The sequence below is a fragment of the Exserohilum turcica genome (assembly GCF_000359705.1).
Source record: "Exserohilum turcica Et28A unplaced genomic scaffold SETTUscaffold_14, whole genome shotgun sequence".
Lineage (NCBI taxonomy): Eukaryota > Fungi > Ascomycota > Dothideomycetes > Pleosporales > Pleosporaceae > Exserohilum > Exserohilum turcicum.
The window spans coordinates 370,091-389,582 of NW_007359959.1; the positions used below are offsets into that span (position 1 = coordinate 370,091).

At 51.4% G+C, this 19,492-nt stretch overlaps 6 protein-coding genes across 6 annotated transcripts; 4 read left to right on the top strand and 2 right to left on the bottom strand.

Annotated features, from left to right (window-relative positions):
- Nucleotides 1–4,386: 4,386 nt before the first annotated feature.
- Nucleotides 4,387–8,269, bottom strand: SETTUDRAFT_106070 (uncharacterized protein; the record flags this gene model as incomplete). Its single annotated transcript, XM_008025267.1, has 2 exons — nt 4,387–5,204; nt 5,254–8,269. 2 exons carry the CDS (start codon nt 8,267–8,269, stop codon nt 4,387–4,389), a joined length of 3,834 nt encoding a protein of 1,277 aa, XP_008023458.1.
- A 1,305-nt stretch (nt 8,270–9,574) lies between these two features.
- SETTUDRAFT_38111 (uncharacterized protein) lies at nt 9,575–10,320 on the top strand (the record flags this gene model as incomplete). The annotated part of the gene is made up of 3 exons (XM_008025133.1): nt 9,575–9,630; nt 9,898–10,182; nt 10,272–10,320. 3 exons carry the CDS (start codon nt 9,575–9,577, stop codon nt 10,318–10,320), a joined length of 390 nt encoding a protein of 129 aa, XP_008023324.1.
- A 655-nt stretch (nt 10,321–10,975) lies between these two features.
- Nucleotides 10,976–12,184, top strand: SETTUDRAFT_106214 (uncharacterized protein; the record flags this gene model as incomplete). Its single annotated transcript, XM_008025268.1, has 1 exon — nt 10,976–12,184. The coding sequence occupies one exon, from the start codon at nt 10,976–10,978 to the stop codon at nt 12,182–12,184; it is 1,209 nt and encodes a 402-aa protein (XP_008023459.1).
- Nucleotides 12,185–12,261: 77 nt separating this feature from the next.
- Nucleotides 12,262–13,457, bottom strand: SETTUDRAFT_168041 (uncharacterized protein). The gene is made up of 3 exons (XM_008025269.1): nt 13,324–13,457; nt 12,948–13,228; nt 12,262–12,883 (listed from the first exon to the last, which is right to left on the bottom strand). Exons 1-3 carry the CDS (start codon nt 13,361–13,363, stop codon nt 12,521–12,523), a joined length of 684 nt encoding a protein of 227 aa, XP_008023460.1. The 5' UTR covers nt 13,364–13,457; the 3' UTR covers nt 12,262–12,520.
- A 209-nt stretch (nt 13,458–13,666) lies between these two features.
- Nucleotides 13,667–15,065, top strand: SETTUDRAFT_168042 (uncharacterized protein). The gene is made up of 5 exons (XM_008025270.1): nt 13,667–13,837; nt 13,901–13,934; nt 13,992–14,352; nt 14,577–14,738; nt 14,793–15,065. Exons 1-5 carry the CDS (start codon nt 13,791–13,793, stop codon nt 14,969–14,971), a joined length of 783 nt encoding a protein of 260 aa, XP_008023461.1. The 5' UTR covers nt 13,667–13,790; the 3' UTR covers nt 14,972–15,065.
- Nucleotides 15,066–16,604: 1,539 nt separating this feature from the next.
- On the top strand, nt 16,605–18,445 carry SETTUDRAFT_148250 (uncharacterized protein; the record flags this gene model as incomplete). The annotated part of the gene is made up of 2 exons (XM_008025271.1): nt 16,605–16,695; nt 16,747–18,445. Exon 2 carries the CDS (start codon nt 16,841–16,843, stop codon nt 18,443–18,445), a length of 1,605 nt encoding a protein of 534 aa, XP_008023462.1. The 5' UTR covers nt 16,605–16,695; nt 16,747–16,840.
- Nucleotides 18,446–19,492: the final 1,047 nt, after the last annotated feature.

Here is a 19,492-nt window from a genome sequence, read left to right on the forward strand (position 1 = left end):
CAAATCGCTATTCCTAGCAATACTAGAAGAGAGATTTCTAGCGCTTTCTACCAACTTAAACTAGGGGCACTGTTACCTAAGGGACTACCTATATAAGAGAGGGAAAGTGGATTCTAATAGTTGCCCCTGCAACTATAGGTCTATACAAGACCTACCTCATATTCTATTTAGATGTAATCTATATAGAGAGGAAAGGAAAGGACTAAGAGAAGCCTGCGAAGGCGATCTATCACTACCTATCCTCTTTCAAACAAAAGAGGGTATAGAAGCAACTATTACCTTTATTCAAGAAACAAAGGCTGGAACACAAGCCTGGTACAAAGGAAACACAGAAAACGAGGAGTAATACCTGTAACAGGTAGCCATACACCTCCCCCACCCTATCCCACCCCCTACCTACCAACTAATAGGCTACGAGCCTCACCTTCATCTAGTTAAAACCCCTCCTAAATATTGTAACTAGAAACAACTTACTTAGATACTTATAGGCCTAAAAACCCTACACGTCTTATATAGCCCTTTAGGCTGAAAAAGGACGTTAAACTAGAATAACAATAATAATAATAATAATAATAATCATGTTTTAGCGTTAATTAAGCTTTAAACTCGCGTGCGTTACTTAGGGTACAAGCCTGCTAGAGAGCCTCTGCAACAGCAGCTACTAGAGTAGTAAGCGTGCGCAGCTTTATGTCTAGCTTTAATAGAACAGTGTCTAGCTAGAGAGGAATAAGGCCTGCGCCTTAAAAGGCTAAGTGGATATTAGCTAGTGTAAAGGATCAATTAAACGCTGTCTTAAACGCTAGTAGAAACTTAAGCTTAGTAATGTAGTTAATATAGTTACGTATTAGGCTCTCTACCTTATAGCTATACGCGCGCTTTAATAGCAAGAAGTAGCTAACGTTAAGAGGTTAAAGTAGGTAAGAGGAATATGGCGGCATATAGAGCGTGTAGATATTGTTCTCCTTGCAAAGCTCTTAAAACTTAAGAGACTAGTAGCTCTTATAGCTATTAAGAATAAGCAAACAACGTGTGCTAATAACGCAAGTCTTTATGTAAGCTTTAAAGTGCTTCAGCTAGGCAACACTTAGCTTATTATTTATCTAGCTGTTGTTGCTAACTACAATCGCCTAGTCGCGTGGGATCTCTGCTTTCTCGTACTAGGCGGATAGATAATATTTGCTAGCGAAGATAAGGAATGGTGGAACTGCCTAGCTAGCTACGTTAATCGCTGCGATTAGCGTCACCTACCCACAATTGCCTAGCTTAACTGCCTTTAGCTAGCCTCTCCTCTCTAACGCTGTTACGACTAGCTAAGTTGCGATCTTGCTTATTATAAAGCTAGCTTTGTTAAAGTTATAGACGTCTTTATTATAGATACTATACTTAGCCTTTGTCTGCTCTATAAGCTTAAACTAGCTCTTAATTAGGACTAGATCTTTACATAGAGCTCTCTACCTATTGTACGCTTAATTAAAACGCGTTGTAAAACTGTCTATACGCTTAACAAAGTTAGCTAGCTACTTTTACCTAACCTAGCTAGCGCCGCGCGTAGCTAGTAGCTTATTAGCTATATCGCGTATAGCGGCGTACGTAGGCGCAAATCTATGTAAGTTAAGATTAAGTATATAACTAACTATTACTTCCTTTTCTAGCTTAGTAAGCTTCTTTAAGTTAGGCTAGTAATTGCGTCGCGCGCGCTTTCTAGCACGTTAGTTAATTAGTGTTAATTTTAGAATATTAAAGGCTATAGTAGCGCGTTAGGTACTTTAGATTTAGTTTCTATCTAAAGAAGAGATAGCAAGCTAAATATCTGCCTTGTAAGAGATTAACCAAGAAGCGTGGCTTGGAGGCATTGTACGCAAAGGTGTGGTAGGTAATTAAAGTTGGTAGGGTGACCGACTCGCTTGTCTGACCGACTCGCTTATCCCTCACGTTAACTATTATTAATAGCTATATTTATAGTACTATAAAATATAATTGATATTTTCTTATACCTATAACGTGGTTCATAAGCGAGTTAGTTACCTAAACGAGTTAGTCACTCCATACTAGCGCGTTAACGTTAATCCTACAACGCGTTATATCTTAATAACACAACTGTTAATCAACTTATCCTAAATTAGATTTTTAACTTACTCTTTTTAATATCTAATTATAATATGTTTAAAGCTAAAAATGTGCTGCCTCTATCTATAACATGCCTTAAAGTATAATATCTAATTAATAGGCTAGAAAGCGCCCCTAACGCAACTATAAACTAAATTTAAAGCGCCTAAATAAGTTAAGAGAGGAAGCTATTATTAGACATATATTTAAAGAGTTTACGCGTAGATTTACCCCTATAAAGGCTAAGGTTTAATTGATAGCTAATAAACTATTAGAGAAGCGTAGTAGTAGCCCTATTAGTAAAAATTAAGTTAATAACTTTGTTAGGTAGACTGCTAAGCTCCATACGCGCTAGAGCTATCCTCATAATTACTAGCAAGCCGCCTATAAGAACCTAGTAGCTATCTAGCGCTAGTTTAACTTAGTCTAGGTGATAAAGTAGAAGTAGGGTATTATAGACAATAATATTTATAACTTGAATTAAACTAGCTTTATAATAGGTAAGATTTTATTATAGTTATTAATTATAGTGTTAGAAAGATATAAGAAAAAGAAGCAGATATAGCTAGGCGACTATAAGTAGGTTACTATAATCTAAGGCGTAGGCACGTTAGGTTGCTAAATACCACCCTTTATTACCTTTGTAAGTAATGTGCTTATTAACGTCTAGTTTAAGAATTTGCCTACTAACTAGGTTCTTAAAGTTAGTTCTAATAGCTAGACGAATAATTAGCTTAGTCTTGCCTAGTTAGAGCACTTTGATACCTATATAAAGAGCTTTACTATAGGTAGGTATTAACTACTTATTATTAATAGCTATAAGAGCTACTACTCTATTAATTTCTAGGATCTTTGCAAGGAGAAGAATATTATGCTTCTCTACATACCTACACACTTGTCTTACCTATTATAGCCTCTTAACGTTGCCTACTTTTTGCTATTAAAGCGTAAGTATAGCAACGCTATTTTAGGCTTAGCACGCAACCGCACCTACTATATTAGTAAAGAGACCTTTCTACTAGCCTTTAAGACTGCTTTTAAGCAGTCTATCACGAAAGAGAATATCTAAGCTAGCTTTAGAAGCGCTAGTCTAGTCCTACACAACCTATAGGCTATGCTATCTAAACTTAATGTAGTAGTGCAGACACCTATATAATTACTATAATAGATAGCCGCCTAGTAGGCGTAAACACTACGTAACGCGCGTAAGGTTAAGGTTTAAAGTACTCTTATTTAATAGAGAGTAAGAAACCGCCTTAGGTCTTTTATGAATTCTCTTAATAAGAAGGTTATATAGCTAAGTAAAGAGGCTTAGTAAATAGTATATAAGATAACGCTTATAAGAGAGAAGGTAGCTACTCTTTAAGAGGCTCTAGACATAGTAAATAAGTGTAAGAGCTATAAGTGGCGATACGTATAGATAGAAGAGACTCTTACTATAGGCAAAGTATAAAAAGTATTAGCTAAATAGGCAGGTAGTAGTTATAGTAATAGTAAGAGTGCGTTAAAGAGGGTGTAAGGAGAGTGGCAGTGCGGGCGTTGTAAGTAGACTTGATATAACACTTATACTTACGTAGTTAAGATAGATAGTATAAATAATAGTAGCGATTCTAATAATTAATTTAGTATATTATAATAGTTTATTAACTATAATAAAAGACTATAATAACGTGTTAACGTTAACGCGCTAGTGGGGAGTGACTAACTCGCTTAGGTAACTAACTCGCTTATGAACGACGTTAGTACTTATTTTTAGTATATAAAATAAGTTTAAAGAAATAAGTACTAAAAATAGGTTCTAAAGTTATATAGCTATTACAGTTTTTGCGATTTAGCGTTCGCGATTTGGTTTCCGACCTTTGTAGTGTAAGAGTCCGCCGTACGCCTGGGGGGTGGCCCAGTGGTGGCCCGTCTGACGTCCCTCGCAGTTGCAGCTGTAGGACCAACCCTTTTTCATTACTATGTATCCAAAGAACAAACGCTGCCGTCAAGTCTCATGTGCCTGAAAAAAGAAATGCAGAGTCTATGATGCAATCCAAGTCAACTGTCCCCCCCTCCCCCCATGCTTTATCGCAGCCACCCCAGCCTGAACACGATACGAGACGTTTCCACATCTAAACCAGAATCGCTCCCTAAACATGACTGGATCCTCCAAAGCGCAAGAGTGGATATCGTAACTAATCATCATCAACAAGACAAAAAATACAAACCAACCGCCTGTCCATCGCAAAGTCGCATGTGCTAAACAAATCACGTGCTGCCCAACCTCTTCCATTTTCCCTATGGCTGCTGCTGGTATTGATAGTGGTGTTGTGCCGTTAGATACGCCATGGCAGTATAAGTGCTGTTCTGCTGGTATGGCATTTCGCTGCTGCTGTCGTAGCTCATGTTCGGCATCTCCGTCGTCAAGCCTTGAGATTCCTGAGTGTAATAAGAAGGAAAGGGTATCATGGTCGTCTCAACAGGAGAGTCGGTGTACATGGACTGCTGCTGTTGTTGAACAGTGCTTACCGGCGTCATCCCATATTGCTGTATTCCGCTCTGCATGTTGCTGTTCTGGTATGACTGGCTGGGAAGCTGCAGCCCATTGGAATAGCCAACCGGCAGTTTCGAGGGGCCCTGCAGCCCTGGATAGGTCTGCTGCGAAAACTGGCTTGCATTGCTTGCAGTATAGCCGTTGTATCCACTGACTTGACTTGACGGTAGTGCCATCTGTGGCGGGGGATAGGTTTGCATCGTAGCAGATGCCATTTGTGCCTTCGAGTCCTGAGGGTAAAGACTGTTGGGGTCCACGCCAGGTGCATATGCCAAACTAGGATTGCTCTGCCCTGGACTGTCCATGGATGATCGCGTATGCGTGTGGGAAAGCCTTCTGTTCTCCGGTAGCTCGACGACAGGGCTGATGATACTGTCGGCGTTGAGCTGCTTTTGATCAACAAGGGGAAGGATAGGCATGCTGATTTGCTCCATGTGCTTTGCAAGGTGCACCGTCAGTTTCTTCCAGCTATTGCAAATATTGCCACAAAATCTGCATGGCTCATCCTTGGGCTGCTTTGCCGTGTCGCGACGGCATCGTTCAACAATGGCCCAAACATCTTCTATGCAAGCGTTAACATTTGCTGAAGTCTTGGCTGCTATCCAACTCACCTTGGTCATTCGTTGATGGAGCGTCCTTGTTGCCAGATCGGCCGGTGCGTTGTCGGGGCTCGGCAATCTTGTGCTCGCGGACGAGATGCTGCACAAAATTGTCTTTGCGATAGCATACGTGGTTGCAGTCAGCAATCTGGCATGTCCAGTTTTCAAGCTGGCGGTGCCGCTCGTTTTCGTGTCGAACCCAATCAGCCTTGCGCTTGAATGACTTTGGTTCACCACAGTTTGGAAATGTGCACGTGAAGGGTTGCACGTCTTCGTGTACGTGCTTGGTCCAGTCTGACGGCTTGTAGAATTTCTTCACTTTGAAGCACAAAGGACATTCAAACTCAGCAGGAAGGCGCTTCACTGGAGGAAGGGGTACTCCAGAAGGGAATGCGGCAGGTGCAATATTTCCCTCGACCAAATGCTCACCATCATCGTCAGACGAACCTGGAGCACCGACCTGAAAGCCGATGAATGGGCCATCAGTGTCCTTGGCTCCTGTTCGTGGAGGAAGAAGTTTGGCTTGTCCGCCAAGATCTGTACAAAAGCTTCCTGATGCGCACTTCTTATTTTGTACGGCATTCAAATGCTTCACCTTAAACTCCAGCAGTCTTTTGTACCTTCTCATCTGCTCTTGAGCGATACGTTCGACCATGAACTCATCCAGGCGTGGATTGAGCTGTCGAGCGTTGGCCTTGAAGCCCTCGGAGGTCGGAATGATGGGGTCTGTGCGAACCGTGAGGTCCATTGTCACTGGCTCATGGTCATCATCATCCTCATCCCCAGCTGGACTTGGCTGTGCCGAAGGCTTCGTAGCCTCTGTGTCTGCAAGTGGGGAGGCAAGCATGGGCATTGGCGGACCCCCATGCTGTGTCATAAGTTCTGCGAGGCCTGGTGACCTGCCAATGTCACTCCTGCTCCGAGAGCGTTTGATAACATTCCTTGGATCCTTGTACCATGGCGCAGGCGCCGCTACAGTCAGACCCGTGGAACTTGCTGGGCCGCCATCTTTGTTACCACTGCTGAGATTGGTGTCCACTCGAGGTGATTTTGGACGACCCCAACTACTCATACGCTTTGGTTTCTCCATGGTAGGTTCTTTCGACTTGTCCGACGAGGCATCCGATGGCTGCACAGGTATGCTGCTCTTGCGTTTTAGCAAATTGCTTGGGACACGCTTGGGAAGGATAGTATCCAAGAAACTCGGGCGGCGTTGGCGCTCTTTACTCTTCTTCGGATCAGGTTCAATCAGCTTTACCACACCCGGTGCGGCGCGAATGCTACCAAGATCAGATTCGCTGAGACGACGTGATCCGACAGTGACAGCAAGTGAGGCTTGTTCAATGTCCTTTGCTCGTAGTCGGAATCGCATCATGGCAGCGTTCGAGGTAGGTGGTTGGTAGCGAGCAGAAGGGCTTGATGACTGTGATGGCTGCAAGGGTACATCAACCCATGGCTTTACCACACCACCAACCTTTGAAATGGTCTCATGCGTCGGTGGAAAGTAGGAGTTTTCAATATGACTTGCGCCAACATCGATTGCGGCAGGCGGTGATTCAGGCTCTAGTGACTCATCATCTTCGTAATCGTAGTCGCCGAAATCGCTTCGCTCATCAATGTAGACACCAGGTCCAGGTATCCCAGAGTCGTCAATACGACCAAAGTCTGTACGGACGCCGAGACCAAAGCTACCAGGCGGCGCTTGTCGTTGAATGTCATTGTGGCTCTTGGCTCTGCGTCGGCCGGTAAAAGGCTTCAGCAAGTTGTTCGCAGGCGGCACGTCTCCTGCCTCGCTTCCTACCTCACTTTTTGTGAGCCATTCTTGCACTTCCAATTTCTTTTCGTCCTTGGATCGTTGTTCGGCAATCTCCTCTATGCTTGGAATCCATGCATCTCCCATCTTCCGGCGGTCGTCCGGATTAAGACCTGTTTGACCAGATCCTTCAGGTGACAGCCATGATCCATCTTCGTTCCGCTCAGGCCTACTAGCGACTGACTGGATATAATAGCGTTCGTGTGATTCCGATTCGTCGTCGGAAATGTCATTGTGCGCATAGGGGGATAGATGGTTGCCGGAGTGCCGGCTACTGAAGCTTCGCCTGCTAATAGATCTGCTGTTGTCTGAGCGCGACGGCGATCCCTCTCTGCTGCTGTAGTTCTCAACGCGTACGATTGGGCTCGTCAAGTGGCGCGTAAGGGGCTGGATGTTTACTGGTGGTACATGTCCGGGGCTGCTTGTCTGTGATGGGCTTTGCATCGGCTTCATGGGCGTCGAGTGCTGGAGATGAGTCGCATGGTTTGGTGGTGTTGCTGCATGCCCATTATACTGTGTTGAAGGGAATGTAGAGCTCTCATCAACCATTGCCGGACTGGAGGTGTTAGTCATGCTGGGCGTGAGTAGCTGCTGATGGGGATCCAGTGAAGTATAACTATGGGCCATCGCTGCCTGGGCGTTGTACATGTTCAGGGTGTTTGGGGTCAAGACCGACAGGTCATCGTTTCCTTGGAAGGGTGGGAAGTTGGTGTTCGAGCTGCTTTCGGCAAAGTTGAGCGCGGAGAACTCGTCCAGAATGTTCGCGTTGAAGTTTGGTGTCGGACAAGTGCTGGGGTCTTGATAATTGCCGTCACTCGAGTACCCGGCCTCGGGGCTGAAGTGCTCTACCGAGTGTTGGGGCGAAATGCTTTGGCCGTTTCCGTAGCAGGAGTTTGGAGAAAGACCATAGATTTGGGATTGGTTGTACGTGTTTGGTGGTGGGTATGGCATGTCCGGATGTAATGAAGAGTCAAGAGAAGATCCAATGTTGGGAGTGAAGATGGAGTCTTGCCCAGGTGTACTGGAGGATACCATGGACCCATCGTATACCATTGACGCAGGCTCGGCAGAAAAGGTAAATGTGCCTTGTGCCTCTGGCATTAAGAGGTTGCCGGCAGCAAGGGCGGAAGCATAGCCGTTAGCCTGCACATCCTGGGGGTGGCGTTGCTGGCGGCGAGGATCTTGGTAGGGCTGTGTATGAGTATCGACCTGCATCGTTCCCCCCGACTGCGCTAAACGGCCAGAAGGCTGACTTAACGGCAAGTTGGGTGTGCAGGGATCAACAGAACGTGGCGACAGACAAGGTGACGCCGAAGGGTAACGTGACTCTGGATGGCTGTTCAGGGTGGCATAATGCTGCCTGACGGGTGACTAATGGGGGTAATGCGGAAGCCAAAGTGCCAGAAGAGAAGGAGGGGTAGGTGTCGCAACGCCTCTACACGCGCAAACAGACTGGGCCAAAGGCAGAACGTGGGAGGGGAAATGTCGCGGCGAGGCCGAAGGCGAAAGAGGCCAGACGGCTGAAGATGGATGCTGGGTGATGATCTGCCTTGCGCAGGACGGAACGCGGCAGCCGTTGTGGCTAGAGGCAGCGCCGGCGCTTTAAGCTATCGACAGGCGCAGAACGGATTGTGAGCAGACGCGGACAAGAGGGCGCGAGCAACAGGAGAAGCTCCCAAGTTCTCGAGTCGGTTGGCAGAGGCAGCGTGAATTTCCAAGTCGGCAGTGGAGCCAGCCGCAGCAACGTGGGAGAGAGAGTTGGACGCCCCAGTCAAGGCTGATTTCCCCCAAGATATCCAAAATGGTAGGGCCGGGGTAGAGGGGACGCACGCCAAGCTGGCCTTGTGCGTGTTGTCGCGACAATGCGGGCGCAGGCTAGTCTGGCGTTTGCGAGGAGAAAAAAAGGTCGCGAGCGATGTGCAGGTCGACTGAAGACAAGCGCGACGGTGCGACGGCCGCCGTGAGCTTGACTGGCGGCTCAAGGCAGATTTGCAGATGCGTGACACGGTCTTGGCAAGCTTGATGCAAAGGGCACACAGCCTCAGGTGCTATACAGAGGCGGGAGCAGGGGGCTGGCAATGGGGCGAGCGGGTGGCTATGTCTCCATTCTCATACCTGATGGAGAAACTGGTGTTGGTATTCCTCTGCGGAGCGGCTCTGGTTGTCCACTGAACAACAGACGGCCGGTGCAGAGAGCTCTTTTTGCTGTTCACAACACACGACGTCCCTTGGCGCTGCCCACCCGCATATGCTGGCGCTTAACAGGCGTGCAGCCGCTGGCGGTGCTGCTATATATAAAGACCAGCCAAGGCGTCGTCTAGGATGCGTGCGATGTGATGCAATGACCAGCATCAGCACCAGCCCCTGCCCGCCTTCAGCCACGCCTCGAGGTGAAGCTTCTCCAGCCACGGCGCAAGCGGGCAAGTGGGTAATAAGCTGGCTGCTGGCCCCAGTCGCATGCTTTGGGCGACGCCGGATAGCGCCCCAGATGGTGGGAGGGTGGTGGGGCTTCTCGGGAATATGGCAGCAGCCAGGCCTGCCGTCGTCTGGGCCCGGTCTGGGGGGGCATCCAGCATGTATGTCATACGCATATGTAGTAATAGCGGTGGGCGAGCAGCATGGCAGACTCAGCAAAGCGGCAGCTCACAGCCGTGCCCCGAAAGGCAGCGGCCTTGAAACAAGGCGTCGCTTGTGCTTGTGCTGCCAAAGCAAATGCAAAGGCGGGCTATGCAATCCCCGAGACGGCGAGCGGCAATTCGCTGAAAGTCTGTCGCAGCGCGCCCGCGGTGCTGGCCAATCCAAGTCGCTCCGGTGGGGACACTTGACTGCACATTGTTGTATAGCTCTGGTGCTGGTGCTGGTGCTGGTGTTGGTGCTGGTGCTGGAGTCGTCATGTCTGGCGTTGGCGGGGAGCTTCAGCTGCTGCACAACGACTATCAGTATTCTCAGGTACCCGCTGTCTCCGTCTGTCTGCCTGTCAACTGCAAAGCTGACGTCAACGAATTCCCAATGCCGCTCCGAATCTCAAATGTCGCCCTGTTTTTCGGAGTTGTATTTGTTTGTGTTGGGAGTGTCGCTCGAAATATCGGAGTCCGTCCCTGGCTCTCTTCTGCCATGGCGGCGTCGGGGTAAGTCGCCATCAGAGCGCGTGGGAGCCTTTGCTGCAGGGCCAGATCAACTCGTTCTGTCGCCTCTAGATGCTGTTGCGCATGCCCAGCGAAAAGCAGGCGCTGTGTCAATCCGGTGCCGTGTCGATATGGACGTGAGACTACGCCGTTCTGCGTGAGGGGGCCTGGCCTGGCCCTGTAGTCGACATGACGGCAAGCGCGATCGGTACGCTTTCCAGCGGTAACGGTAATCTACCTTCGGCGGAACGGAGACTAAGACAGCAGAAGCATCCACTTGCTGCCCGTATCCCATCTGGCCGCAAAAATGCCACGACAAGTGTCTCAGGCGGCGTCGTGCCTTTCCTTTTCTCTTCCTTCTTCTTCCTCGATTTCTTTCTGCGGCCTGTTTGCTGCCATTCGGGATTCGCCACTTTTGTCCTTCCCCGCCTCACCGCCCACGAGCCTCTCTGCGCACTGCATTCGCATGTGACAGCGTCACCGGACTAACTCAGTACCACGGACTCAGCACTACCAACCGAACAAAACCCCTAAGTTCTCCTTTGACCCTCAGGGCAATTATTTCGCCTGCCCTCGAATTGGACGCATAGCCTCGACTGTACCGAGAAAAAGTACACATCTTGAGACGCTCACGTTACGCATTTTTCGCCCTTTTTCGCACGTGAAAGACAACAACCATAGTTGCCATCTGCACGCGGCGAATATATTTCCTCTGGATCCTGCAGGAGTACACTGTTAGCTCTGCTGAACAGCACACGCCCAGCTCCATATTTTACGTCTTGCCCGCGCTGCAGCAATGCCTGGACTTAACCAAACCATTCCGCGGCCGGACGCGAGGGAGCTCCTCCCACCCCTACTCGCCTGCCTGTCGACAGCAACCGCTTCCAAAGAAGTACCCCCGGGTCTTCTTCCCCTCCTCTCGCCCATTCTTCGTCAGCGAGTCCAGCTTCTTTCCTCGAGCGAATGGCTGCCTCTGCTGTGCTGGGACCCAGAAGTTGCGTCACGGCTTCCAGAAGCCATTGCCAGGATAAGCGTCGAGCCACACCCGTCTTCGGGCGAGATCGAGGTCGAGGAGCCAGACAAGATACTCTACCGGCGGTCAGATGCCGAGACACTGCATGCGAGGCTGGTGCTAGGCGAATACGGAATCATACCGACCTATCTGTGGTGCACAGGTGGCGAAGGGGGAAGCCGTTGGCTACTGGCTGAGCTACGAGGAATCGCAGACGCCGAAGACGGCACAGAGTGGTTCGAGAGCACCAACGAGGCAGACGAGGCAGGCTTCCGGCGGAAATCCAGCTTTGTGAAGAGCAACGGTGTCAAACTGCAGCCAGAGGCCGTCCAGCCAGAACCAGCGGTCGAGGAAGAGGAAGACGATGGCTCGTACTGGGCTGCGTACGACCAGACTCCGGGGCAAACACCGCAGACAAGGCGCTCTCCTGCGCCTGCAAACACTGGCCGAACCCAAGTAGGCCCTACGCAATCCGAGCTCGAGTATTTCGCGCGCTATGCCTCTGAAGTGCAGCCAGCGCTTGACGCCCACGACCCTGACGAAGAGAGCCCGGCGGCGGGAGAGACTACGCTGAACGGCAACACCCTGGACTATGCTCGTGCGCCCCAAACAGAGCCTCTCGATACGTCCAATCTTGGTCCCAATGGCTACGATTCCTCGATGCCACCAGCATATAGAAACGGACTCATCACCGGCGACGGCATTCACGGCAACGACAGCGCCGTACACCTTGGCACCATCGGCCAGGACCAGAACACGGTCGACGTGCTAAACCACCCCCGGCCCGCTTCGTCGGCTTCCAGTAACTCGATCGAGAGGCTTGAGCAGAGGGCAGAGAGCAACAGTCAGGCAGAACTGGCGATCAAGCAGCACATCAGCACGGATATCAAGAGCCTGTTTCGCCTAGCGAGGGCTTCGGGGATCGACCGAGAGGAGTTTGAGAGAATCATACAACGAGAACTCGAGGTGTTGCCCATGCTTGAGCAGGAGTAGTGGTACATGAAGTAGTTGGGACACAAGACGGGATTGGATACTTGAGGGGAAACGACGAGGCTAAATAGTTTGATGGTGTTGGTGTTGTTATCTGCATTCGGAGGCGTTCTGCATTGGCCAAATCGTCGCATAGCATTCCTAGGTAGCGCAAATGGTATCAATATTGTTTAATGCTGCTTTTCTCTAACATTGGCAACAGGCTGAAATCAGTGTGGAAATACTCGAGACATGCAGACGCCTTGACTGGAGAACTTGCGCTGTGGAAAAAGTACCAATGTCCAACACCCGTGAGCATCCTTTCCAGATAGTCGTAGATAAACGCGCACTCGGCCGTCTCTACCTCCGCCTCTGGGCCTCGCCGCTGGCAAACTGGGCACCACTCGCCTTGAGCTGCTGCAGGATATCCGCGGCATTTGAGCTGTTCAGATTGAGTGTCTGCTCCATGCCCGCCGCCGCACTGCCCCTGCCAATCTCCTCGACAACATTGTTCGGGTCTGCGGCGCCAACCACGGGAATCTCCGACGCAAGCCACTGCTGGAACGACTTTGCGACAAAGTAGCCGTCCGAGGTGAACCAGCGCGTCATGGCGGCACGGATGTGGATCGTTTGCTTGGGGTTCGAGGCGTAGGGCGCAGGCGTGAAGACGACGTCGCATTCATAGATGGGAATGTGTTTTTTAGTCCATGACGATATCCTGATCTGTGTCGAACAATCAGCCTTCTTGCCGGTCATCACCGAACATGTTCTCTGTAATTCAACGTACCTTGCCCGTCTTGCCCTCGCCCTCGTACACAACGCCCTTCTCGACAAACCACAGCCAGTAGCTAAAGGCGCTGTTGAGCACGAAATACGCTACCACGGCGGGCAGGGTAAACGGCTTGCTGGCCTCCCAGCCAAACTTCCAGTCGTAGTAGAACAGGGCGCCTGCAATGGCCACGGCCGTGTAGCCCAGGACGAGGCGGATGTCGGTCTGCGTGTGGATCTGCTTGAACTTGAGGCTGTTGAGGTAATTGGGCAGCGCATCGTCGGTGGTGCTCTTGAGATCTAATCCGCTATCATCAGCATGTATGATTCACGTGTCGGCTTTGACGGTTTCAAAGTTGGGCGTGGTGCATCGCGGGATGTGCACGGAAACGTACCTTGCAGCGAGTGGACTGCGATTTTCTGCGTCGCCGACATGGTGTGGGATTCCGTATGTACGCTTTTCTACAGCAGAGGGGGCGAGACACGCAGGACCAGAGCGATTGGAGTGGTGGAGCCCAGGGCTCGTTTTTTGCGGGGATGAGTGTATGGTGTGTATGGAAACTGGTTGGTTTTGGTGGACGGGACACCTTTCCACAAGGGCAAGGCGCGCGGACCCTGGTCGCCATCCCGCCCGGAGCGAGGCGAGGCGAGGCGAGACGAGACGAGGCTCAAGCGGCGGGCGGGAGCGCTGTCTCTCTTCTCTCTTGTTCTCTGCGACAGCTCCGTGCAAGCTGGACGGAACATCCACATCCACGTCCACCACCACCGCCACCGCCTCGTCCGCCTCTGCCATCGACTCTGGTCTCCGCGCCTCCGCCCCCGCTCCATCTCGCGCAATTCGCCATCTGCTGCTCCCGCCACCATGGGGCAGCCTGTCGTGCAGACGATCCATAGGGATCCCGCCTTGTTGTATGTTCTGGCGTCATGCGGATGGGCTCGCTGCGGGGATGCACATGGCTGATGATTGTACAGTTGGTGGATTTTGCTGCCCATCACCGTGGTCATGGTACATAGTGCTCAACCTCCCTCCGTCGCACGCCTCGCCAACTCACAATGCCCATAGATCCTCACGGGCATCCTCCGCCACTACGCCATGACGCTGCTGCAATCCACGCCCAAGAAACAGGACCTGCTGAAGATCCGCCAGCAGCGCTCGCTCGTCCGCGGCGTCAACCTGCGCACAAACGCCCACGTCATCTCGCCCTCGTCGTTTGCCGCGCGCAAAGCATACATGGTGCAGGCGTTCCAGGAAGGAAAGTTCTTGGCTGAGCCGGACATGAGGGGGAAACCGAGGCCGAATCCCATGAGCGATCCTGCGGCCATGGAGGGCATGATGGGCATGATGAAGGGCCAGATGACCATGATGATTCCGCAGACGTTGATTATGGGCTGGATCAATGCCTTTTTTTCGGGCTTCGTTATTAGTAAGTCTGCTCGGTTTCTTGCACGTGGAGCGGGTACACTGGCTCCTGCATGCGCCGCACACGGGGCTTGCGGTGGACGCAAAGTGCTTCAATGGGCATGACTCTCGCCTTGCCCTGTGCACCAAAGGCGAGCGCTTGCTTGCGCGCTGCCGAGTCATGGGTGCCGTGCCAGTTGCGAGGATGCACGCAAAAGCAAGCTGGACCATGCTAACCGCCCATGCCAGTGAAACTGCCCTTCCCGTTGACGCCACAGTTCAAGTCCATGCTCCAGTCTGGAGTGGGTACCCGCGACCTCGACGTCAGATGGGTGTCGAGTTTGTCGTGGTACTTCCTGACGCTGTTTGGACTGCAGCCTGTCTATAACTTTATCCTCGGAAGCAACAATGGTACGCTCCTCGCAACCTTCTTTCAGCTTGGCCCAGACTAACCCTGTCGCGTAGCCGCCAACCAGGTCACCCAACAGATGGCCATGGCGAACCCAGGCGCGGGCGGCATAATGGGACCCGAGCAGGATCCCGACAAGCTGTTCCTCAACGAAGCTGAGAATCTCGAGGTGCTGGAGCACCGATGGATCATGGAGGGGATTGAAGAGCGGCTTGTTGCCAAACTTGGAGCGTGAAGCCGCTACGCTGGGCGAGATAGTAGGCGTCGTCGCACAGCCATGTAGTCAAGTGGCGGCCTGGAGTGTGTAGGAATGGCCCACAAAATCATCATCCCGCGTCAATCATTCCTGTTCTCATGTCTGGTGGCCGATGCCTGATTTCCTGACTGCCGCCGTGTCCCGGTCGTACGGCTTTTGAGGCAGTGGTCCTGTGGCTTGCAGACGCAGGTGGATTGCTGTGGGGACCGGGACAAGCGTGCAAGCAGGGCATCTTCTGCGAGGAGCTAATTACAGGAACCTGAACCCCGTGCGTGGATGTGCCGGATCGTCTTCTGACAGATGACAGCGAGCGTGAGTGCGTCTTGACGATAACCACGTCGACGCAGGGGTAACAGCAGGACTTGGTGCGTCGTCGTCGTCGTCGTCGACTCGAGACGGGCGCACGACCTTTCTGTGAGTCCTTCAACGCCACATTTTCTAGCCGCCCCCCCCCTCGTCCACGTCCGTCACCATCATCACACGGGACGCTCCGCCCCCAAATGCGCCCCAAAGTCCAGGTCACCCCAGATGACATCGGATAGAATGCGCTGCCGCCAACGCACCATGATGCCCGGCCCGTGAGGCGACGGCGGGACTGTCCAGAGGATACATTCACATTCGCATTTGTTGAGACAGCCGAGGCGGAATCTTCCTTCTGCCTGGACGACATGGCATCACCACCACCACCATCACCGCGGCATTGTCAGGTAAAGTATGTCTGTCTGCTCCGCCCTATCTCGGCGCCCAATCGAGTCCTCCCGTGCCAGACGCGCCCCTCGTCTGGTGAGGCATGCAACAAGCTCCAATCACGGCCACCACCCCTCCACCCTCTCTATGCACCATGGCGCTGCCTCTTGATCGGAACCTCTGCCTCCCATCAGCCGTCGCTTGTGTGAGATAACCCCTTGGGACAGCCAGGTCCTGGATGCAGGTGTGGTGGCACAATAGCCACTGGCCACGAACCCCCATGCGCCGCCTTCTCCCAATAGAGCTACCGGCAGTCTGGGGTAGATGATTCGTTGCTCGCATGCGCGCAGTCCCTCCTGTTGCTCGTCGCTTTTTTGGCCCCCAACGTCCAAACTGGTGGGCCTCGAGGTTAGCCCGCTGTCCGTATGTCCAGTGTCGCCGACGCCTTTGATTTCCGACGCGGTTGCGAATCATGTACACGGGCGTCCGCGGAGCAGCCGCTGGAGCTGGGGCTCGACCATATCGAAATGCGGAAGCGATCTGCCTGATTGGCATCATTCCTTGCGCTTTGCAGCTTCACCCTGCGACTCACACCATCCGCATGGACGGCAGGAGCCAAAGCCCCGAGCGAGATAGTGGTGGCTGGACAGCTGTGCTTGCTCGACAGGGGGGCCGCGCACCGGTCAAGCTGAAGTGGACAGCATGAACACATGCCAAGGCAGCTCGAATTTCATTGGTGGCTGCATGCGGCTCTGCGAGACTATACACCCATAAAACACTGTAGGCCATGAGAGCCTGAGCATGGCTACACCATACCGGAGTCGAGGGCAGTGCAACCCGATAGCAAGCTGCCTAGTTTGCTGCCTTGACACACTTTGCATTCCTCCGCCCATGCTCCGCCTCTTTTGATCAACTATTTCTCCTTCTGGCCCCCATTCTCGACGCTTTGCTTGCACACTTGCAGACAGTCTTCCCTACTAGTATCTCGGTCTGGACTATTTGGTGCTACCGACACAGTAAGCAATAAAGTTCAGTCATATCAACCCATCTTTTTGACTTCCGTGCAGCTCAGCGCCGCACCCTTTCATCACGTCTTTGTCCAGACTTGAAGTGTCGCATTATTTGTAGGCAATACTGCCTGCTGAACCTATCGCTCACGCCATGGAAGCTCACCCATTTGGAGACCTGCACCAAGCACACGACATGGAAGACTCACGGTACCCCTTTTGGATGACCGACCAAGACAGCTATATCCAGCCGTACAGGCAGCAGGAGATGCCCTTTCTCATGGACGAGGATACCTATCTTGATGACTTTAGCAATGGCAGCACAAACGCCCCACCCATGCAGCGTTTCATGACCGATTCGTACCCGCTCACAGATGGTATGCTGCATGCAAACATACCACTGAACGGTCAATACAAGTGGCAGCCAGAGCAACAGTGGTTCCCGGCCGACTGCTTCCGGCATCCCTCGCCCGATCGCACGTCGTCTTCGAATACCAGCCAGAACACTCAAGACGAGCTGTCATCGCCGTACACATACCACGTCAGCCCGTACGTCAGCCCGATGGATTACTCGCAGATGTCGTATTCGTTTCCACCCACAGAGCAATTCCAAGGTATCTCCTACCAATTCGAGGCTTCAGTGTTGCCAGGCAATTGCTCCCTAAGCGAACTGGAGTATACCCCCGCTGTGCCTAAGACCGAGAATGACGACGTCACTGTCAAACAAGAGACCATCCCCGACTCCCCGCACAGAGCCGTCAAGAAGGAAGAGACACCAGAGCCTATGGTGTATTCAGACTCGGGGATTGGAAATTCCACGCGAGACGCGCAATCAGTCGAACCGGTCGATTTTTCCCAAGAGTCCACTTCCGACTCCGAGTACAGCCCATCGCCTTGTCGCTCTGGTAAGCGAAGACGGTCTACAGCGTCGGGGACCGGCCCAGGTCATTCATTAAAGCGTCGCAAGCATGCTAGGAAGGACTCATATGCGTCAAGTCCTACTGTCTGTACTAAAGTCGACAAGAAAGCTCGTCGGTCCTCTAAATCCTCTGTCAACCGCAACACCGAAGCAGCCCACCAGGCCGACTGCCGGCGCCGCTTTCCCTGTCCTTTTGGAATCTACGGCTGCAAGTCTGAATTCTCCTCCAAGAACGAATGGAAACGACACATTAGCACTCAGCACATCAAGCTCAGCTACTGGCGCTGCGACCTGTGCCCGCCATCCGTCGACCCCAGCGACGAAGACTCGTTCTACCACAACGACTTCAACCGCAAAGACCTCTTCACCCAGCACCTGCGCCGCATGCACGCCGCGACCAAAGACAAGTCCCCCCACAGCCACAAAGAGTACCCCGTCACCGAAGACAATCTCGCCGAGCACCAGGCGCGCTGCAGCCACCGCCTGAGAAACCCCCCGCCGCTCTCCAGCTGCCTTTTCTGCCCCCGCTCCTTTGAAGGCGTCAATTCGTGGGATGAGCGCATCGAGCATGTGGGAAGGCATCTGGAGAAGGATTACGCCACTCGACCTGGCATGCTCGACCCAACGACCTGGAATGTCGACGAGAGACTTGAGCGGTACCTTGTTGACGAGGGACTGATTGCGAGTGACGGCATGCACGTGCTATGTGTGTCTCATGTCGCATGTATGCCATGTGGGGGGGGGGCTGTGTCTGCCCTTTTTTTCCTTCTCTGTTCAGCTTCACTTTTTTTTGGGGGGGGGGGTGTGTGCTACGCTGTGGATGTGAAGCGAGGGAGGTAGGTATGTGAAAGGACCAAGGCAAAAAGGTAAAGTGGCCATGAAGTGAAACAAAGATTTTCCGCTGTACATGAATCCCCCAAGTTTCGGTCCTTCTTCTTCTTCTTCTTAATCTTCTTTCTGTTTGGTTTTTTTTTCGCGTTTCCTGGTTGCCATGGATTGATTACGCGGTGTGGGGGGTTGCAAGTGGAGGCTAGGCAGCAGCAGCAGCAGTACTGTTTAGTAGATTCGACTCGACTTGACTCAAACGCATTTCAGCTCATGTCATCCATGGCACTAGACAATATCCAAAAAAAAGAGAGATTTTTTTTTCTCTCTCCTTCTCTCTGTGAAATTCGCACTTTACATTTTGACATTTCATCTATAGAGTATCAAAAAAAAGGAGAGAAAGAGACAGATAAAGCGGCCGTTAAGAGTCGTTCCGTACGTACGTTCGCAAAAAAAAAATTTTTTTATGCAAAGCTACATATATAGCGTATCCCATGCCAACAAATCAAAAAAAAGAAAGACAACACCAGAAAAAACCAAGGGTTGAAAGGGGGGGGGGTATCCAGTTTGACCATCGATCCAGCGAATCCATAGCACATAAGTACATAGCAGCAAGCATAACACGCTTGTTTTGTTTTTTTCCTCCTCATCCTCCATGTCCCATTGAATCCAAACATGTCTCTCTCTCTGTGCTAGCAGAATGTTAAAAAAAAAGGGTCAAACGCAATGAAAGAAAAAAGAAAGAAAGAAAGAAAGAAAGAAAGAAAGAAAGAAAGAAAGAAAGAAAGAAAGAAAGAAAGAATGAGAGTAAAGTAATGCATGCATATTCATCACTCGTCATCCTCACCATCTACCATGGCAGTCCCCCGACAAGGATTCCCGTCGCCAATCCTCCAGCCATACATGTTAGTTAGTCCTCCTCCTCCCGGCTGTACATACAGTACATACATAAATTATTCCTGCACCTCGACTTTCCGTCCCGCTGGTGCTGGTGCTGGTGCCTAAGTAAGCCTGAGACTGTACATGTACTATATGTGCTGCGCCTCCGCACTATGCTCCTTA